The sequence below is a fragment of the Tachysurus vachellii genome, chromosome 18, assembly GCF_030014155.1.
Source record: "Tachysurus vachellii isolate PV-2020 chromosome 18, HZAU_Pvac_v1, whole genome shotgun sequence".
Classification (NCBI taxonomy): domain Eukaryota; kingdom Metazoa; phylum Chordata; class Actinopteri; order Siluriformes; family Bagridae; genus Tachysurus; species Tachysurus vachellii.
Window position 1 is genome coordinate 14,355,384 of NC_083477.1, and position 22,027 is coordinate 14,377,410.

The 22,027-nt window shown below is 38.3% G+C and overlaps 1 protein-coding gene across 1 annotated transcript in view; it reads right to left on the bottom strand.

Annotated features, from left to right (window-relative positions):
* The window catches only part of LOC132861162 (ubiquitin carboxyl-terminal hydrolase 22-like), a 43,906-nt gene extending 26,548 nt beyond the window's left edge, over window positions 1-17,358 (bottom strand). The window contains exon 1 of the mRNA XM_060892550.1: window positions 16,884-17,358. Within this exon, the coding sequence (XP_060748533.1) occupies window positions 16,884-17,003 (120 nt within the window). The 5' untranslated portion in view covers window positions 17,004-17,358. The remainder of the gene's footprint in view (window positions 1-16,883) is intronic.
* Between the last annotated feature and the right edge of the window lie 4,669 nt (window positions 17,359-22,027).

The window sequence follows — 22,027 nt, forward strand, 5'->3', positions numbered from 1 at the left end:
ATGTAAATCATTGGATATTACAAACAAACCAATAAATTCATAAATTGGTTGTTAAATCTTTTTTTTTTGTAAACACTGAATGAAAACTACAGGCTTGAACTTCACAGGGTCACTGTTTTGTTGTTTTTAATCAAACATCTATTTGAATTGTCACCTCTTGGATGAAGAAGAATGTCTCACAATACCGTCTATTTCGGGTGATGTTCTATTTCAGGTCTGAACCTCAGATTACAAGAAATTTGTACCACAATATTCAACATGCAGGACAAATATGAGAATATGATTAAAAAGTAGCCCTATGTTTATTCTGCATTTGTTGTTAAAAAGCATAAATCAGCTTAAAGAAAAGTGAGATGTCTTTGAAAGAAAAGCAATATATTTTTAAACTGAGAAAGAGTGGGAAATTAATCAGAGCTACTACACAATCACTGGGCATAGCCAATACACAGTTTGACATTTCCTGGAAAAGTGTATTAAAATAAAATAAAATAAAATAAAATAAAATAAATAATGCTGACAAACATTTTTTGAACTGTGAAGAAAAACCAGAACACGACCAGCATTGATATCAACAACCACCCCGGGGCAAAGTAAAGGTCTCACAATACAAAATTTGAAGAAGACTTTTGAGAGCGTCAGTTGAGAGCAGAAATAGAGATGCCATAACACAAGATTTAAAGCAGTACTAATCAGTAGTTAAGAAAAGGAAGATCAGACTTTAATTCAGAAACAAATGCAGAGATGAGCCACAAACGTCCTAAAACCAAAAATCGACCAAACTGATGGAAAGGGCAAAGAGTGGAAAAAGAAAGAATCCACTCATGATCCAAAACATATAAACTCGTTGGCATTAGCTTTCATGGCTGCTTCTGTAATGGGCTCAATAACCTTTACTGATGATGTAACTCATGACTGTAGCATCAGAATTAAATCTAAAATCTTCTCATACATTCTGTTTGCCAGCTTGGTGCAGTAATTGTTAACCCTCAACTGCTTCATTGTTTTCATTTAAGTTTCTCTGGATTAAAAGTATTAGCCAGATGAGCATAGTGCACAGTACAGGTACATGAATTAGTTTAAACAAAGCTTGTTGCAAAAACGTCCTGAAAGAGATTCATGGGTAGCTTCTGTATATGAAACAGCACTGTAACTAGAAAAGGAGTATCTGCTGTATACACTATACATCCTGGAAGAATTGCTGTATCTACCAACAAGATATCAACACAGGATGTTTTTTCCTGATATGTGAGAGACAACAAGGTGGGGAGCCATTATTTTTATTTTTTTTTCATCTTATTGACTTCAAGACAGAGAAAGAAGAAACCCTAATAAAATAGCTGTTTATAGCTGCTACGATTGTTGTAATAAGTTTCTAACAGACTTCCGATGATGTGCAACATGCCGATGAACAAAAAGCGTTAAGTAAAATTCATCAACAACTGAATAATTGTAATCCCTGCGATTTAGGAAGAATAAAACACTTTGTGACTTGCTGTTCATCCACTTCATAGTGGTAACATGATCCACTTCTGTCACAGATTCAGTCTCCTACAAAATCATCGCTTCAGTCCATGATCATCCAAAATGACATTTTAACTGTTCGAGGCGAGTAAAAACCTATTATACTGATTAGGCTTCTAAACAGCCGGAGATTTCATCTCATCACAATATACCCGAGGGCCAGTCAAATACATATATGGTATGAATTTAAAATAAATGATTAATATATAGGCTCGAAGTGCCTTAATTTGTGGATAGCCACAGAAGCCAGGTAGCCATGACTAAATATTATTTTGTAAATTCATTTGAAGGTGTAGTACCAGAGAAAACAATACATTCTTGTGTTACAGCTGTGTTAACAGTCTTCTACCACCAGCAAGTGGGGAAAAAAAAAAAAAAAAAGCAACACGTTGGCTTGCAGGCCCCCAATTATACTCTATATTCTAAACAGAATTTGTGAGCCAGTTAGCGTCTGTCTGTAGGCCGCACTTGTCCCTTGTGCCCCTACATTGGACATTACATGCATTGGAGGTGAATGTAGTAACTTCAAGGGATGAAAAACTGAAAACAAGCCCGTCATGATCGTACAACAGAAAATTTGAGAAAATTCAACACATAAAACACTTTAAGCTGGTTTGCATCAACATGACATGAACTAATTTAAATAAAAGGAGAAAAAGACAAGATTCTGTGGGATATTTATTTTCTGTGTGGATGTGTCCACTGGCTCAGTGTGGTCGAACCTTGGGATGAGGTAGACAAGCAGACATATACACACGGACACCAGGGTGACAGGGTGTGTTTTCACTAAAGGGGAAAGGGCAAAGGAAAATTTTGGAGCAGTGAATCATACTTGATAGACAGAACATGCAGGCCCAGCCTAAGTGAGCAGACAAATGGATAAGGGGTTAGCCAGAACAACCACTGGCATATCTTCCTTAAAAAAAATACATTCCTTTATAGCATCAGATTCATAACACATAGAAAGTCACAGATGAACAAAGACAGCGTGTAATGTACAAACAGACACAAACAATAAATAAATCACACTGCGTCTTCTGTCTAAGTAAATCAAACTTCCATGCTGTGTAGAACCTTTAGACGAATGTATATTGTTTGAAAGCATGTACACACAGACTGGTATGTACTGAGGCGTCACAGGCTGCAAAACTATATTACACTCGTTCATGTTAGGATGAAAGACATTGGGCAAATAAAATCGAGAATTGTAGTGTAAGAATCAAGTGTAAGAATAAAGTCGGAATAAAAAACAGGTGAATACAACCATGCAATATACAGACACTATCCTCCCTGTAGTCCTTGAAGCTCTACACAAAGCCAGGAACAATGCTAATCCTCCAGTCTTTACTCGTCTCAAGCTTTAATGCTGTCGATTTCCGAACCCTCATCTCCATAAAAAAAAAAGTTATGCGGAGGACACTCGACTCATGTTCTTGTTTCCTTCCTCTGACACGTTTCAGCACAGATTTCAGCATACATGGATGGCAGCTTATCAGCTTAAAATTAAAAAAAATAATAATAATAAATCTGTGCTTCTGTACATCCCCAAACATGCTTCTTTATGGCAAGATCCCTGTTACCATCTGCCATCACACGTAACATGATTCACTGACTCGTGCTGGTTCCTCCTCTACAACAATAAGAGGATCCAGACGTATTCTATTCACTGAGCCCACACACTGGCTTGTTCGGTGCTTTGTCATTCAGGGATTGTATGACTACCAGGTGTGTTCCTGCGCACCATTTAACCCCTGACACTCCTGCAGAAAGCAGCTGCATCTCCCTAAGAGCTCCTACACCATCTCATGGTCAACTAAGTGCATATATTTACACTTCTTATAGATAGACAGTAGATAGATAGATAGATGGATAGATGGATAGATGGATAGATGGATAGATAGATAGATAGATAGATAGATAGATAGATAGATAGATAGATAGATAGATAGATAGATAGGCTCTCCAGAGTATCAGCCCAATGCCTACATGTAATTGTGGAAAAAAGGATTGTAACTGACTGCTTGCATGCAACCATACAAGCAGACTCATTCTTAAAAATAACACCACGTGTACATGCACACCAGAGGAACAGTAGGCAAAGACACAGTTACACTTAAGTACAAAATAAATAAATAAATAAATAAATAAATAAATAAATAGCCTTCCATGCCCATAGACAGGAGACCAAGGCTGGGAAACAATCCACACTGTTCTCTAAAATCTTTTAGCACTCTGTCAATATCACCCAATTTAAAAAGAAGTAGCATAAAAAAAGTCAAAAAAAAAAAAAACTATATGGCGATCATACTGTGATATTTCTTTTATTTTTTTATTTGTGCCACACACCCAGTCCAAGCCGAGACATTGATGAGTCTAGTATGAGTGTGATTTACACTATTTAATGTCTATAATTGTTTAAAGATCAGAAAAAAGCAATATTGTAGTCTTCAAGACCAAATCTTAAAAGCGTACAAGTCCGTGAATCAGGCCTACTGTCTCCGGGTTCTGCTCCCAAAAAATCCCAATGTAATCTCCTGCCATCCGTCAGCATTAGTCACATGCTAGACTCGCTCTGACTCAGAGCAATTGTGTTAACAAAGACCAAATAAAGCTGCATGTGTGAGAATCAGAGGTTGAATGAAGCAGGTATAGTACAGTTTTATCCTGGGCTAACATTTAACTTGCATTTAAGTCTTGATTAGTCTCTCTGCCCATAAACCTACATAATTAATCCAGTTTATAGCAGCAGTCATTTTCACTCAAATTGTAGACACAAACGCTGGAAGGTTTTACCCAAATTGGTAGAAACTGGTTACTTACAGATGCTCAGCTTGGAGTTTGCTGCTAGATACCATCATGGCATTATTTCACTGTATTTTAATAAACAAACAGACAGCCAATTAGGGGTGCAGTGATGTACAAAATTCTAAATATAATTCAATATAATATGGTACGAAAATATGAATTAAAGATATGTGCCTTATGAAAATATTCATTTTCATATTTATTATTTCACACAACTATAATAACTGAAAATTTATAATGACAGGGCGGTTTTCACCTGATCATTTCTATCAGGAGCTGAAACACGAACATTTAGTGGTTTGTGTTTTGTGTTCGTTCACGAATGAGTGATCTTAAAGGTGGTGTCTCCATAGTTTGAGAAATGCTTCAGAAAACTGAGTTGGGCGGCAAACAAAACAAAAACAACGTGTAGCCAATGAGCAGAAAGGGGCGTGTCTTGTCTATTTCCGGAGAGAGTGTTCAGTGCGCACGTGTGACATTAGAAGAACGCGGTTTTAACATTGACATGGAGGATAAAAACAAAGAAAGAAAGCGAAGAAAGGCTTACGATAAGGCAAGAAGTAGGACCCGTGTTAATATAGGATCAGCTTTCCAGCGCTGGAGAGAACTGAACGTCTTCTGCATGAAATGGTAATAAACCTTTCACGGTACAACACACAGTACTACAAAAACCCATTTGTATTACCATAGTATTACTCACTGAGTTCATTTATTGATAAAAATATACCCTCGGTCAGCTGCCCCAACAGGTTCCGCCATTATACTTGTCTGGGTTATACTTTGGTTATACTTGTCTGGTGTATGTGTGGGGCGAAGCTATCAAAACAGGGGTGGGACCCATTTGGGTTAGGGGGTTTGATTTGGTGATTTCAATGTCAACATTGGCTTTCAAACAACGGAGACCCTACCTTTAATGCAGACGTATATACATGCTTATGGCACTAGTGTCATTGTATGTGCACTTACAGCAGTTGGCAGATTCATCACACTGTAACTATTCGGTCCACCGTCTACTGGCCACAAAGCTGAAGTGCTTTAACCCTCAGGGATCTGAGAGGATCTTCCGGTTTCTGTTTGCTGCTACCCACAGACAGACAATGCTGCTTTTCATGAGTTAATAAGTGAAAATACAAATCAAATCTTTAAACAGGAACTTTTCTGTAAACCACCGTAGATAAAAAAGGGAAGTTGCATTTTTCAGAGGAGGAATTGTGAGCTTTAGTTTAAATGTTTATGCAAATGATAGAAGAATGAAATCATGAAGAATAATCTACATTATTATGCAGTCTGATTTATTGAATCCAGAGTACAATATGCTGTATTATTACACCCACAATTTGTAACCTCACCATTCTCAAGTACTATAGTCAAACATTACTTCACTTAAAAATGTGCAGGCCAGCACATTAACTTCTCTTTCGCTAGGATTGTTGTTCCTGATATGGAGGTCACTGAAAATGATCTTCTAGACACTTGGATCTTCTGCCAGTTTGTCAAACTGCATTGCAGCTTGTGTGAATTGGAGATGATGCGTGTTGCACAAAAAACCATGCATAAGAGTGCATCTCTCATGTATTTAGAAAGAATTCAAATGATTGATGGACTCACACAGACCCATATTTTTCCCTTAATCGGATTAGTGAAGTGCAGGAAAATGCATTCAAAAATGATTGCCGTTTATGCGTTAACACAGTAATTGCCTGCAAGCTCGTTGGTTAAGGAAGTCCTGTAGGACTTGTGCAATGTTCTATGTACTGTGCTATGATTCTGGTCAAATAAAATGTAAAAGTATTTAAGATTCATTTAAAAAAAATTGATATGAATATATTTGTTTTAAAGAATGAATGACTGTATGCTCTAACTACACATACCTAAACATTGTCCTGTCAACAAATGAGATGGACCCTCTTTAGACTGATCACCTCTGTGGATGTTAACTTTGTTCTTGGCAAAGTATTTCATTGCAGCATGAATCACAAACTAGGACAGCGGAACACAGGCAGCTATTTCTACCGCTGCAATATTTTACAACTGCCATGCTTCCAGTCAGAGGAAATGTGCAGCCATCCAATGCTAGGCCACAGTATGCCTGTTGTACTGGGCAGAGTATTTCATTGTGGCGTAAAAGAATCACAAACTAGGACAACAGAACATAAGCTGCTATTTCCACCGCTGCAATATTTCACAACTGCCATGCTTCCAGTCAGAAGAAACGGAAACGTGCAGCTAATCTAATGCTAGGCCACAGTATGCCAGTCCAGACAGATAGAGACAGCATCTGTCTGTGTTCTCCTGCCAAGGCCTCTGATCATGTTGGCCATTTCTGGCGGTCAGACAAAGAACAGCTCGTCACCCTGAAGGTGACCAAAAACCAGGAACATTTTGGTGTCCTGCAGTTGTCTGGGCTAACATACATGTTCCGTGTGGGGAAAATGAGAAGTGTCTGAGTGTCTGGGTCAGCTAAGACATGGACCTGGGTCAGGAGCCGACAAGCTATTTGACAAACTTATCTTAACATAAGTGCTGGAGCAGGATGTTGATTGGGCAGGGTTTGCAAATATGTGTAATATTATATGTGTGTGTATGTAAAATGATCCTATATGCAATGTGATTTGGACATCTTGTGTCAGGATGTGACTTAAGACATACATTTATTTTAGACAGCAGTTAGTTCCAGTCCGGTAATTTGATTGGATAAGGAGCGTTCTTAAAGTGCTGCACTTTACCGCTTGTATCATTTCACTTGTCTCTGCTCATTACATAAAATTTCAATTTTACTAATAGCTCCATAATAGGAAATTCTTATCAACTGCAATATGTAGAAAAGCAATTTAGATAGTTAGTTCCGGTCCACTGACGGCAATAGACAAGCGCTTATTTCTGGCGACTAAACCCGCTTTTACAGTAAGGTTAGTTATATCAGTAGAAATGGCAACAAAGCATTTAACATGAATAGAAATTGTGAATTAAAATACGAAAGGAAAAAGAAGAAGGTGGAGCCAACTTCACCAGAAGCACCTCGAACATGAATACACAAATCATTGAGAGCTGGTGATTAGCATCTGTGGGATCTGTTTCAATTCACGTTTATTTTCTTGGACTCAAAAAACTGTATAAAAATGTCAATTACACTCACATTCATGCTGTTACAGTGAATATGGGCACAGCTGTGCTTACCTGCAGCCTTGTGCATATGGCTGAATAACATGATGATATTCAGTATAACAACTCCTGCTACCGTGATATTGCTGAATTGAGATGAAATATAAATACAACTACATTCGGGCTGCAGCTATCGATTATTTCATCGATTATTCGAGTAATCGGATAAGTGGAATACTAAATATGCAAGAGAAAATAACTAATTTGCTTACTTTTTAGAAAAATATTTGTTGCTAAAATTGCATACATTAATAACCATGACAACTAAACCCATTTAGAGCATTTAATTGTTATATTACATTCTCTGGTGGAATGATGTAATAACGTCAAGCCAATCTGCAATATTTGCAGCTGTGTGTCTCTCTTCAAGGGGCATCATGGTCAGGCTGTGAGAATGTGTGTGTCAGAGAGAGTGAGACTATGAACTTGAATGACGCTTAGGCCTTCACAAAAAGTAGCTAATTTGTGGACATCATAACTAACCACCATATTGATTTACAGTCTTAAATAGTCACTACAAATAGTCACCACAACCAACATACACTTTTACGGGCCTTCAACTAAGAAGCATAATAATTTAGGCTAAACGTGAACACTAACGTTACCTTGTGTCGACTCTGCTCAGCGGACTGTTTTTGGATGAGATGTTGAAGCACAGAACTTCAGTCTTACAGAAAACCCACTGTACAGAGTTTTAGTTTGAAATGATCGCAAACTTTGGAAAATTTCTGCCTTTTTCTTTCTCCTGAACCTTCTCCACGCCCCTCGCCGCTTTCTACCTGTTCCTTAGTTTTTCGTTGTCCGTGTTTACATGACATGTTCAGAGTTTAGTAAGTTGTGCATCGGTAATAATGGTACGCAGGGAAATGCAGTGCTCCATGTGTAGTTAAAGTGAATGGACTAAACGTATTAAAAGTTAAACGTATTCGAATTACTCAAAGAAGTGGGTTTTTTTTTGTGACGTGACATACGGCTAAGTATGATGACCCATACTCAGAATTCGTTCTCTGCATTCAACCCATCCAAAGTGCACACACACAGCAGTGAACACACACAGCCTTGCTCAAGGGCACCTCAGTTGTGGCCGGCCCGAGACTCAAACCCACAACCTTCAGGTTAGTAGTCAGACTCTCTAACCATTAGGCCACGACTGCCTGCCAGCCCTAAGCTAGATTTTCCATATAGTCACCGAACATGTTTTTGTGAAAATATCCCAATTAACAAGCTATTATTTGAAGAACATATTGCTCACTCCTAATTTGTAAGTGTTTTTTCCTCTACAGTTGGCTCAGGTAAGAACATGATTGCGTATACAAGCACAGTAGAGTGAAACATGTTTTGTCTGCCCCAGAACTTCTAGATGATCTCATGTTAACCTAATCCTTCTATACTGCTAGGCAGAGTATTTTGGCCAAATGAGATCTATACAGTAAAGCTCATTCTAGAAACAGTTTTCTTTTTTTGCATATAATAAGCAATCGCCTTCATTCTCCAGCCCCTTTGATCGTACTGCCTCAAACTGTCAAAGCTATAGATTTACAAGCATTTTTTTCCCTTCACAATGATATCCTCTCAACCATTCAACATAGTGTAAAACTACAACATAAACAACCAAAAAAAATAAATAAAATCCTTGTGCTATACATATATATATTCATGATCTAGACTGAGTATGATGAATATTCTATCTCGGTTTTTATTCTGTTTGTGTATTCATGGATTGTGGCTCACGTAAGTAGAAGACGAAGGCAATATCACAATAATGCAGAAAAGGTAAAGAAAACAGTGGGGAAAGAAAGAAAGGGTCAAGAAAATGTAAAGTGAAGGCAGTGAACCTTTCTTGCTTGTGCTACAATGACACACGGGACAAACGGATTTCTTGTTTGCTATTCGTAGTTGCTTGGTAGACAAGAAAGAAAAAAGAAAATGAGCCCCTCCTATCGACCTTTAAAAACGATTTCTTTTCCATTTGGTGTTTATGTGCCTCCTTTTCCGTTACAAACATCAGCTGAGGGACCGTGTCTGGCTGATGGTAGAACCTTTTTATAGGCAGATCCATTAATGTGCACAGATGATGTAGGGTGTAAAACTCTTCTGCTAGTAGAAAACAGAACATAGAGGCAAAAAAATAAAAAATACACAGATATATGCGAGTGCTACAAGATGCATTTTTGTCAAAAGGGGGAAATATGATGTGGGGCAAAAACAAAAAATGGTTTCCGGAGACTACACAGTCATCTACACAATCAGTTTGGTTAAAATACCAAACTTATTAAGAATGAATTTTAATTGTAATTTATTGGCAATTCAGCCTAAAGTGTCCAAACCTCAGTCATCAATGCATTCAGTGTTGCTGTGTGTCACATTTCTGCAACAGCTGCAGTCTGAATCTTGTTTGCTGTAGGCAAAACTATGGAAGTCCTAAGAGGCCGTGCGTTATTATATTTTATTCCTTTCTTGTTTTGTCGAGATAACGACTTCATTTTCACGTTATCTTGACAAAACAAAAGTTGGTTTGTAATAATCCTTTACATATTAACAATAAATAATGTATAATAATACATTTTATCTAACAAAAATATTAGAATAAATAATACATAAAATGATGTAATAATCCATTTGTCGTTATCACAAAAAATAGAATAACGCATGGCCTCTTAGGACAAAATAATATAAAATCAAAAGAAATAAACTGTGCTCCTGGTCACGGAGGTGCAAAATATCAAGGCATCAATTCTGAGACAATTACATGGGAAAGCAAGGACTTTCAGCAAAGCAAATAAATCTGTTACAATAACTTTTTTGTTGATTATTCAGCTGTAATGAATAAGATTAATCATGTTAGAGAACAAAGAACTATATTTACACCAGGAATGAAATCTTCAAACCAATTATGCACAGAGTTTTATATATCAGTGGGGTTTGGCAAAAGACATATGTGCATCACTGAGAGGAAAAGGAAAATCAAACAATGACTGAATCCTTTTGTTGTGTGCGTACACGTGCGTACACCTGAAAGACGAGTGTAATATTCTTAAATCACTTCTGTGAATCTCCTTAACCTTAAAATGCTAGTTTTGCTAGACAAACCTTTCCACCAGAAATCAGAGAACCCAAAGAACCCCTCAAGAAGAACCGAGAGAACATAACAGATTGCAATCCGAGATAAGGATTTAACTGACAAGAGAAATGAAGCGACAACATGACATGCTGTTTCACAATTTCTGTTGTTATACACTTGCCAGACACTTAATTTGAAAGTGTACACTTACTTATTCAGTTAGGGCATTTTTACACCTGGTCACTTCATGTGTTTTCTCTGATCTGATAGCTATCTGATTTGGTAAAACTGTTCCATTTACATTAGGCCACATAAATGCGTCTTGGCGAATCGGATATCAATCTGATCTTTCTACTCCCGCCCAATTTGCAAATATATTTTACCTTACGACGGTTATGCTACAAAAAACAGCATTTACTGTTTGCTGCATTTTCATTTAAGACCCAATGAGACACCTGGGTGAAAGATCACAACGGAGTGACGTACTTCCGTTCGCTTCACATGAATGTTCACGTACGCACGGGTTTGTGGGTCACAAAGCAAAACGTTCGACTAACACATCAATGACATAAGTTTAAACTTAGAAATTCGACTCAGAATGCCATTACAAAATAAATCTTGACACCTTATACTCACAGTTCATCGCAGACCATTGTACGATTGACTAAGAGTGTTTTTCACTGAAATGATAAATTCACAAATGATAAATTCCACCTCAAGTTTGCAATGAGAAAAAGCCTATGTGTTGTATGTTAAACTCCACAGCTTGATCACTCCAGTCCATCATGCCTGGACATCTAGAAACCAAGCATCTCTAATTTCAGCTACAGCTACCAGTCTTGTCCATGCAGCAGTATCCCTGACACGTAATGGACCAATTTTACTTTCTCTTACTATATGGAGAAAAATTGCCTTGAATACATATTGTCTTTTCAGCAGAGAGTGACTGACAGCAATGAACAGCAACTCTTCTGCCAACAGACACATCTGTCACACACCATTACAATTATAATCTTCACTGGCAGGCAAGACAGATAAGGCAGAAGACAAAAAAAACAAAAAAAAAAACAGTCTAACCATCTACAGTATGCACTAACTACAGCCTATTGTAAACAACATATAAACAAATCTCCATCTCTTCTACAAGTTCATTGACAGGAGACAACAAACCACAGATGCCTTTCAAGGACGGTTGTCTGCAGACCTAAAAGAGCATGTTAAACAAACACAAACACACAACTAGTACTTCAGGACACTCTGACCTCCCTGGTATCTTCACAAATCACACAAATAAGAAGTGTTACAGCTGTGTACAATAACTTCCCAAAGAAATTCATGGAACTGTGAATAAAATCACACTGTGAGCTTCCACACTGCAAAATTCCTGGCCTCCTTGCTGGAACAAACTGAGTGGGCAATAGCATCAATAGCAAAATAAATGGAACTGCCTTCTATGGAACAAACATGCCAAAACTGGAAATATAAATAAAGAAACTTTAAATCTTAACCGCGGTCTCAAAATCCAGAGGATTATGAATAGTAAAAGGTTTCGCAATCTAAAATGCCAGAACCCTGGTGTACAACACCGTTGCCTAGTTTGCAACAACACCTTCGGTTCGGTCAAGCAGCTTTCTTACGTTTTTAAATCAGCATCGTGATGTTGCTCAGTAACCGTTTTACACCTGCAGTAAGCTGTGTGAGTGACTGACTTCACGGTCACCCACCAGAAAGTCACACAGGGAAAATATTCAGTTCTTTCTAAATAATGAACAATCCTTGATGAACACTTTCCAGCGGCTGCGTTTGTTGTCATCTCCGATTCTTTGAGGTTTTTGCATATAAAATTGCACATATCTGGTTGGCAACATTTTTGGCGCCCGTATGGAGTTCAGAAATCGTGGCAATCCAATAGCAACACTAAATTTACCTGTGGTGTTATAAACAAAACAAGAAGCGGGGGATTACTTTGTCTAAATTGATTACTAAATGTCTGACATGTTTTGACTGCTTTACTGTTGTGTGATTTTCTTGTCGACTGTATTATAAGACAAACATTATTTTAATCTAATAGGACATACCAACTCTGTTTTCCTTACAGCAGAAAGCTAGGTGCAAGAAGCGGTATGGAGTTTAAAAGGCTGTTCCTATCATGTATTGGGGTGTTGACATTATTGAATAGAGCATTTTACTTAACCAGAATAACAACTGCCTAGAAGCAAAGCAGCTTTGTCAAGCAAATGAAAAGTTTCATTCATTTCAATGCATCTTTTTGGTTTTTTTTACACTGAATTTATGTACTTTAAATAAAACTAGTTCCTGTCACATGTTATCCATCACTGGTACCTGTGAGTATTCCTGCAATCAGAAGACTCCTCAAACCTTTTAGACAGCTGTTTAAATAAATACAGGTGACGTGACTTGACATACGGCCAAGTACGGTGACCCATACTCATACTCCATTCTCTGCATTTAACCCATCCAAAGTGCACACACACACACAGCAGTGAACACACACACCGTGAACACAGAAGTGGGCAGCCATTTATGCTGCAGCGCCCGGGGAGCAGTTGGGGGGGTTCGGTGCCTCTGTCGTGATATTGCCTGCCCGAGACTCGAACCCACAACCTTAGGGTTATGAGTCAAACTCTAACCATTAGGCCACGACTTTCCCCAGTGGAGATATGTAATCTGAGCATTTTAATAATAATTTACAGTGGTCTGCAGTGGTGTAAAATCAGATAACATGGCCTCTGTGAATTGAGTATCTGTTACTAAAGAGTAACTCTAAACACGCCCACCCATTTAATGATCACAATATCTGACGCCACGGGATGGCTAGCATTGAAATACTGCTTCTGATTAGGATATACAGTACAGGGAAAAAATGCAAAGGCAGCAACACAGTTCATCTAAATTAAGATGAACCTCAAACATCTCTGGTTTTAGAACTGTGCTGCCTGTTAATTAAACTTGAGGTAAAAATCTGAGACGCATCATTATAGAGCACAGGAAAGAGAGAATGAATGCCAGACCAAGCCTTGCCTGAGATGCATCTTGTTTCAGAAAGAGCAACAACAACTCAACATCAATATGAGTCATACCACCAAAAAATAGGCTATAAGAACCAAATGGAACATGTTGCTTGTCCTTTTTTTCCTTTCTTTGTCAAGTAATTGGGCTATAATGATGCTCATACAAGGTCAACAAAGTGTCTCCATTCCAATTCCAAATTTAACAGCCTCAAAAGTCAAACAAGCTTCCTTGGTTTGTTTCCATAGTCCAGAATCTGTTTGAAAGCTCTTAGCCAGCTTGTTATTTTCACAGGGATATTGAGGTGACAGAGCATCTGAGCTACTGGCGAATTTGTTTTCATAAGAATTCTACGTCAATGCTTCAAATCCAAAAATCGGGAGATAGTTAATTAATTATCATGGGGGGCACGGTGGCTTAGTGGTTAGCACGTTCGCCTCACACCTCCAGGGTTGGGGGTTCGATTCCCGCCTCCACCTTGTGTGTGTGGAGTTTGCATGTTCTCCCCGTGCCTCGGGGGTTTCCTCCCCCGGTCCAAAGACATGCATGGTAGGTTGACTGGCATCTCTGGAAAATTGTCCCTAGTGTGTGATTGTGTGAGTGAATGAGAGTGTGTGTGCGCCCTGCGATGGGTTGGCACTCCGTCCAGGGTGTATCCTGCCTTGATGCCCGATGACGCCTGAGACGCCTGCACAGGCTCCCCGTGACCCGAGGTAGTTCGGATAAGCGGTAGAAGATGAATGAATGAGTTAATTATCATATTAAATCATGTTACATCTAAAATTCATGCAATCACTGCACTTACTACTGCCTGACATCCAGTCAAAATGCAAAAGCACAAACATGCTTACCAAGATAACTGCACAGATCATGCATTTTAAAGGTTTTAACATAAATGTAGGTATTTGGTTTATTTTGTATGTACTGTGGGGGAACGGTGGCTTAGTGGTTAGCACATTCGCCTCACACCTCCAGGGTCGGGGTTCGATTCCCGCCTCCACCTTGTGTGTGTGGAGTTTGAATGTTCTCCCCGTGCCTCGGGGGTTTCCTCCGGGTACTCCGGTTTCCTCCCCCGGTCCAAAGACATGCATGGTAGGTTGATTGGCATCTCTGGAAAAATTGTCCCTAGTGTGTGAATGAGTGTGTGTGTGTGCCCTGCGATGGGTTGGCACTCCGTCCAGGGTGTATCCTGCCTCGATGCCCAATGACGCCTGAGATAGGCACAGGCTCCCCGTGACCCGAGGTAGTTCGGATAAGCGGTAGAAGATGAATGAATGAATGAATGCATGTACTGTCTGCAAAGTTTCCATCATAGATAAGCACCTGTTATAAAAACAAAAGACAGAACAAGCAGACAGAAGTAAAGGCAGCACTGGGACCTCTAAAAAGTTGTAGGAATTACAAGCAGCACTGATTGTGCCCTGAAGCAGGGTCTTGGGGAATTTACCACAGTGCAAAATTCACATCTTTCCATTTACTACAAAGACTTTGAGTGCCTTGCAATCTCAGAAAATATGCTCAATGTATTGACAAGCAAATTATTAAAGGATGATGCCAACCTGGTAGCTGAAAATTTTTAGAGGCTGCCAATTCAGTCAAAACTATTGTTCCTCACTAAAAATATGGCATGATAATGCATAAAAACAATCATAATGCGTTCACAAGGTGCCAGTTATCAGTCTTTTTACTAAAGACATTTCTAAATGATTTTATCCAGCAGAGTAAACTAAATATTCTTGCCAGGTTTACAAAAGCTGTATTTATAAATGTCAATTAGCTCGTTTAAATGTAGTAGTAGTAGTAGTAGTAGTAGTAGTAACACCTACACAACTCCATAAAAGGCAAAGCTCAGACTGCTGAAAACAAGAAAATGACAACTAATTGAGAGCACCTCCAGATATACATCGTAAAGTAGCATCGCACAGTGTCATCAATCAGAGGCAGTGAAAAGCTCCAACACATTTTACAGCATGCTTTTTCTTTTTTTTTTTTTTTAATGCATGGCTAGTCTTATTTGTATTCATTCCAGCTATGCTCCAGCAAACAATTCCCAAATAAATTAGTTCATATGCAGCTTGATGAATGTGACATTCACTGAGTGACAATAGCGCACTGTGACCAGAGATGAGGTGGAAATCTAGTATTTGGGAATAACAGCGCTTCACAGTCAACTCCTCAGACCTACATGGAAACAGCATTACTTTTACCGCAACACTCCTATAAAGACACACATGGCTCGTTAAACACGTTCGAGGTAAACGGTGTTGTAAAACATTCTGAAATAGTTGTTTGCCATCCTTTAATGAAATGGGAACACGTTCAACAAACCTATGAGGTGAAAAAAACTAAATACAGATTGTGTTATGCTTAGTTATCTGTGACATCACAGTTTTTCTAGGGATATAGGGATAGCTGTGTTTCCATAAACTCTACAGACAACTCCATGGACACTCGCCGAAGACTGTGTGAGCCAAACAGGGCATGTAGTAGCCTAGTGGTTAAGGTGTTGGGCTACCAAACGGAAAGTTGTGAGTTCGATCCCAGGTCCACCAAGCTGCCACTGTTGGGCCCTTGATCAAGGCCCTTAACCCTCAATTGCTCAGCTGTATAAAAAAAGAGATAATGTAAGTCGCTCTGGATAAGGGCGTCTGCCAAATGCTGTAAATGTAAATGAGCCTGTTGTATGTTCACGGTCATCTGAAACATCTAGTCAGTCCTCGAACAGTCAGAACAGATTCAGTTAATGGCAAATGCAACAGCATGCTAGCTCAGTGAAGTCTATATCACACATCAGGGTGGGCGTTGTTCCAGATTAACCTCCACACACACACACACACACACACACATACACTTAACTAGACCCAACTTGGACTACTGATCATTGTAAAAACTGGGCAGCAGACTGAAAGAGGAGCAGATTGTGTGCGTTATCTCATTGCAGTCTACTTGGTTCTGAGCATCACGTCGTCCACTGCATCCCTTTCCTCAGCACACTGACCGGTCTAGACGGCTAGCAGCTGACTGGATACAAACCCACCCAGTTTTGTAGTTTTCCTAACACACCCATATTCTGTAGCTAGCCTGAGAAAGGACTGGGACAACTTGTACACTCGACTTAACGGAGATACACGGATTATGTGTCTGATGTGATGTGATGTGCTTCCAACTGGGGCGTCGTACACAATACACTCAACACACTAGGATACAATGAGATAACGTTTTTCGCTTTCACTTTGTCCCTGAAGCTTTTAGCTAACCGTGTTGGGATTTGTTTGTTTGTTTGGTTTTGTTTCTCATGCTTTACCTTCCGTCTCCTGGTTTCTGCGGTGCCGGTCCACACAAAGCACTGATATATGACACGGAGGTTTTGCTTCCAATTGTCCACTTTGAAACCATTCACATGAGAGCACCCGGCCGGACACATGACAGAAAGCACATTCAGCTTTAGGGGTTTTAAAGGGAGGAAACGTGTCCGGGAAGAAATAACGTGAACTAGCTCACAACACTAGCAAGCTAACTAACTGTCCAGCAGCGGTTTCCGAATGAAAACGGATCCACTAATGTTACTGAAAGGTCCAAGAACAAAAGCAGGCATCTACTAAGAAAAAGTGCTATTCGTTATATTGAGCTTTGTTACATCAGCTGCTCTATAGACTGCCGTTTCTGGCCGTATCGCGTTAGCTAAGCGTTTAACATTTGCTACTTCCAGCACTTCCACTTGCACTTAACAGATTTTTATGGTCGGCAACAGCAACACGGATTTCAAGCGTACACCATGAGCTCTGTAGAGCCCGCCTACTTCGCTTTTTAATTGGCTAACACGAAGGCGTCTTACAAACGATTGGCTGGTGACGTTACTATTTCCCCTCTATGTCCAGGCCCATACAAGTTACAGTAAGAACATGATTGGAGAAGAACGATGCCCTTTTGCTAGTGATGTGGTATTTTTACCGGTCTGAAGAAAGCAAACAAACGGAGCTTGTTTTTCTCTCAACACAAATCACCAATTAATAAAACATCCAAAAGAGCAGAAAAAGGTTTAAATAGTGAAACAATAATGATTTGCCCATAAATATATAAAAACATAAAGAACTAGAACAACACCTATATTATTATTATTAATAATAATAATAATTATTATTATTATAACAATCACAGTTTGTTTTTTTTTTGTTGTTGTTGTTTTCCTCTTTTTATTAATTAATTTGTTTGTTTTCGTATTCATACTCTGATAGAACATAACTATAACCTACTGTAAGCTCGGCAATGAACTGCAATTTTGTGCCTGATTTCTCTGTAAGCAATGTAAGGTGTTATACAGAAATATCTAGGAACGTTTCAGATGACACTGAAATTTGATTGGCTAGCAGAGATGCCCCCATCTGCTGGAGCTGGTGGCTGATGGACCTGTTATGAGGGCGGTTGTTGAGCTGGTGCTATCTGTCCTCTTTCATATTTTATCATCTTTTATGATGATACATGAATTCGTTACATGATGTTACATGAATTCGTGTATGGCAAATTAAAATTCTTACTTGTCTATTTCTACATTTAAACCCAATATGGGCACATACTTTTGCATGCAAGTTGAATTCCCACTGCATGATTTCACTGCACAGGTTTGTGAGTGTGCGCCATTGCTAACACATGCTAAAAAATGGAACTGGTAGCTTAGTGAATAAGTTTCTGAGCAAGTGACTGGAAGTTTGGGCTTCTAGTGTTTGTTTGGGCTCTTGAGAAAGGACTTTATCTTGCAGATATTATTAACTTTCACTAACTGTGTTCTACTGGTCTGGTTTGTAGTGGTTCTGTAGCCTAACCTAGGAACATTGTTTAATAAGCCCTGTGTCTCAGCCTGGTTCTACCTTAGACCTGCCCTCAACACTCTACCTTTCCAAGAAGCTACGTCATTTATAGTTGATTAGTCTATTTATGTCTTTCTTGCTTCAGCTTTTTCCAAAACATTAAATATGTGGTCCAAGCCTATAAGATCCTTGTAAAACTTTCTCTTTATGTTGACTAATGGGATCTGAGAGGTGTCAACTACAAACTTTACCACTGCAAATGCAAATGTAGGAGCACGGTGCCAAGGAGTCACTCAATCTAGTTCTGCTGGAGCAAACTTGCCACCTTTTGATCATTAGTCCAACACTTTACCCACTAGTCTACCACATACCTTCATAGCTCACATCCTTACCCAGAGTTCTTGGGTTGGCCAGAGTTTCAGGAAATAGTTAGGGAAATGATTGTGGATGGGTCCTACAGTAGATAAGAATGGTGTGTAATCTGTGCAACATTGGCTGGTGAGGCAGTGCCAGGGCTGTCAATGCCAAGTCTGTGCTATGGGGACATGGAGGGTGGTCTCAATTATTAATTAATAGTCAGCAAATTTAGCCTGATGTTGCACTAACCCACCTGTATGCTTCAGTTATTTGGGATAGGTTATATCAGGTGACACAGGATGCTTTATGAGCCATTGGGAGCCTCTTTACCATTCGGCTCATTGTAATCCCATGGCTGGTAAAGCATTAAAAGATAACGCATTAAACTGTCTAATGGCCCACTTTTATTGGCTGGCAGACAGAGCGATGCTGTAGGTGGTGTGCAGCACGACTCAAATGTCAAATGGTGAATCTGCCAACCACTCCAAAAACATCACTGTGATCGTGGATCTTTTCAAACAAACTGGCATGGACCTTCTAATGGCCATCAGGCCATTAAAAAAGACTTTGCTTGAATTAATTTAAATCAATAAACATGTAGCTATAATAAATCTTTATAACATAATTAGTTCACAGAACAACCTGCTGGTGAGGTTGTTTTTAAATTTAAATTGTCATTTATTGAAATAGACAATTGAAAAAGACAAAACTATTTGATCATCCCAATCTAAACTCTTCACCTCTAACTGTACCTTCAATAAAATGATTTTTTTTCCAGCCAATTTACATATAACTTGTATTTTAAACATGTTAAATACGATTTATTGTATTGTATATTGTCTTCTTGGAGGCTCACTAACAGATCATTCAAGTATTCAATTTGTTTAATTTTTAAAACAATTCAAATCCAATTTAGATCAAATCAGATCTGCAAAATGTTCTATAAAGAAAATTACTCACAGAGGACACTAGAAAATATTTGTAGATGTGCCTGGAAAAGGCCAGAAAAGCCTTTGGAGTTTATATAAGTGGAGTTACAATAAGTCAAAATGTCTACAAGTGGAGAAAATTTAGCACTGTTTCTTCTCTTCTTTTGAGTAGGCATTATGCAAAGATCACACTAAGAGCACAAGGTGAAATTCTGAAGATATTGGAAAAAAAGCCCAAGGTAAACAGCAATATACTGTACAACAACAACAACAGCAGCAGCAGCATCAAAAAAGACCTAAAGAAATAGAATTAGCTAAATTCTTTTGTTCTTTGCATCACTGTAAAACATAGCACAGCAACATAATAAATGGAAACCATTGGGAAACACCACCAGCATGTCTTACAGTCCATTATAGACATTGTTTTTTTTTGGGTCATCAAGCAATATACTGGTCAAGGTAGATTAATACATCCATTTATAATTTTTCTGAAAAATACAAAAAACAGAGCAGATGGAAATGTAGCCCTTTGCTTATCACCGAAAACATCAGTCTGATCATTTAGGGCTTAAAATCACAATCTATAGTAAACCTACTTGACTAACATTTTTATTTTCGTTTACAACACATTGGTTTTATGCTAATTAATTAGTCAAGCAATTTGTGTAAACTTATAAAAGTAATACAAAATCTTGAAATTGCTGAGTAATTACGTACACTAGATGGTGCCAAATGCATGTTTTTACACTTCATCATGTGGACATCAGGGAGGCATCATGGAAATCTGACAAAATCCTGCATTGTCAATGTTTGGAAGCTTCTAAATGTACCAAGTCACCGCTAAACAATCAATGTCAATTTGAAGGTTATAGTGGAAGCACTTTCATGGCCACTAAAAGATCCAAAGAAATAGAGTGAATAAATGCTCAAAAATGAGAGAATCTGGTTCTATAAAACAAACACATAAACACACACACTCTCTCTCACACACGCGCACACACAAACACACACACGCACACACACACACACACACACACGCACACACACACTTTTTATGATTTAACACCCCCACCTTGTTCCCACTGCTAGCTCTACACTGTTACCATAAATAGCAGTAGTGTGTTTACACGGAAATTAAGTATGTTTAATTTTAGTTACATAGACAGCAACAATTAACCTTCCCCCACAATAATTTTCCAATAATAAAGTATTATGGAATATCACATTAGATTAATGATGGAAAATTCATCAGCACAGATACGAATCTACTGTACATTTTTAATGAAATCATTTAAAAATCATTTAGTCATGTAAATTCAAGATCGGGTTGATCAAAGAAAAGAAAGAAAGAAAGAAAGAAAGAAAGAAAGAAAGAAAGAAAGAAAGAAAAAAATAAAGAAAGAAAGAAACACTTAAAGAAACACTGTGTTTTCAAGTAAAGTGACTTAATTGTACCTGAGACTCAGAGAACATTACATGAGTCACGCAACTCAAAAAACATGTTTTGTTTTGTGCTTTAAATCTGTAGAACTTTTGTTTTTGTTCTGCCGTGCTTGCTTGATCATCCCTGTTCTCACTAATCTGCAGTGAGTAAAGCACTACTAATAAATGGTCTTCTGGTGTATGTCATGCATTTTCATACATCAAATCCTGTCTTAAAAAATAACAAAAACAAAAACAGACAAACTAACTAACAATGTATGCCTATAGTGAAGTGTTTTTATCAATCAAAATACAAAGTCGTTTAATTAAATATTAAAAAAAAAAAGAAGCTAGGATCAAATTTTAAATCTCAAATCTAAACTTAGTGCCTGCATCACAACTAAACCTAACATTGTACAAATATTCATATTATAAATGTAGTGTATAGATCTAATCATACACACTTTCATACAAGCTTTGAGCTTTTATATATAAATTATATATCACAAATATAACCTCAGTATGATCTAAAACCTCTCCATTTATTTCACACACATGAACAGATTGCGGATGTTCGTAGAGCAAACAGTCTTTCTTCTCTGTCAACATCACAGTGTTGATTTATCTGAACAGCCCATAAATACTCTCTGTGCATCTTTTTTTCCAACCACACCAGCTGTACCACAACATCATAACTAAATCAAGTCAAGGAGCAACTAAATTTTGTCACTTCTGATTCATTCTGGAGAAGCCCATTTATCCACTGATTTAATGAACATAACTTTATAGATTTATGAGTAGTCAGTGTGACATAACACATACACACAAAAGCACTGACTATACTATTCCATTAGATGACTTAGACGAGTGTATATCCTTTTCAAGACTTCAGACTTTCAAGGTTTATTTACCTTTGGTCCAGGACAAAGAAGGTA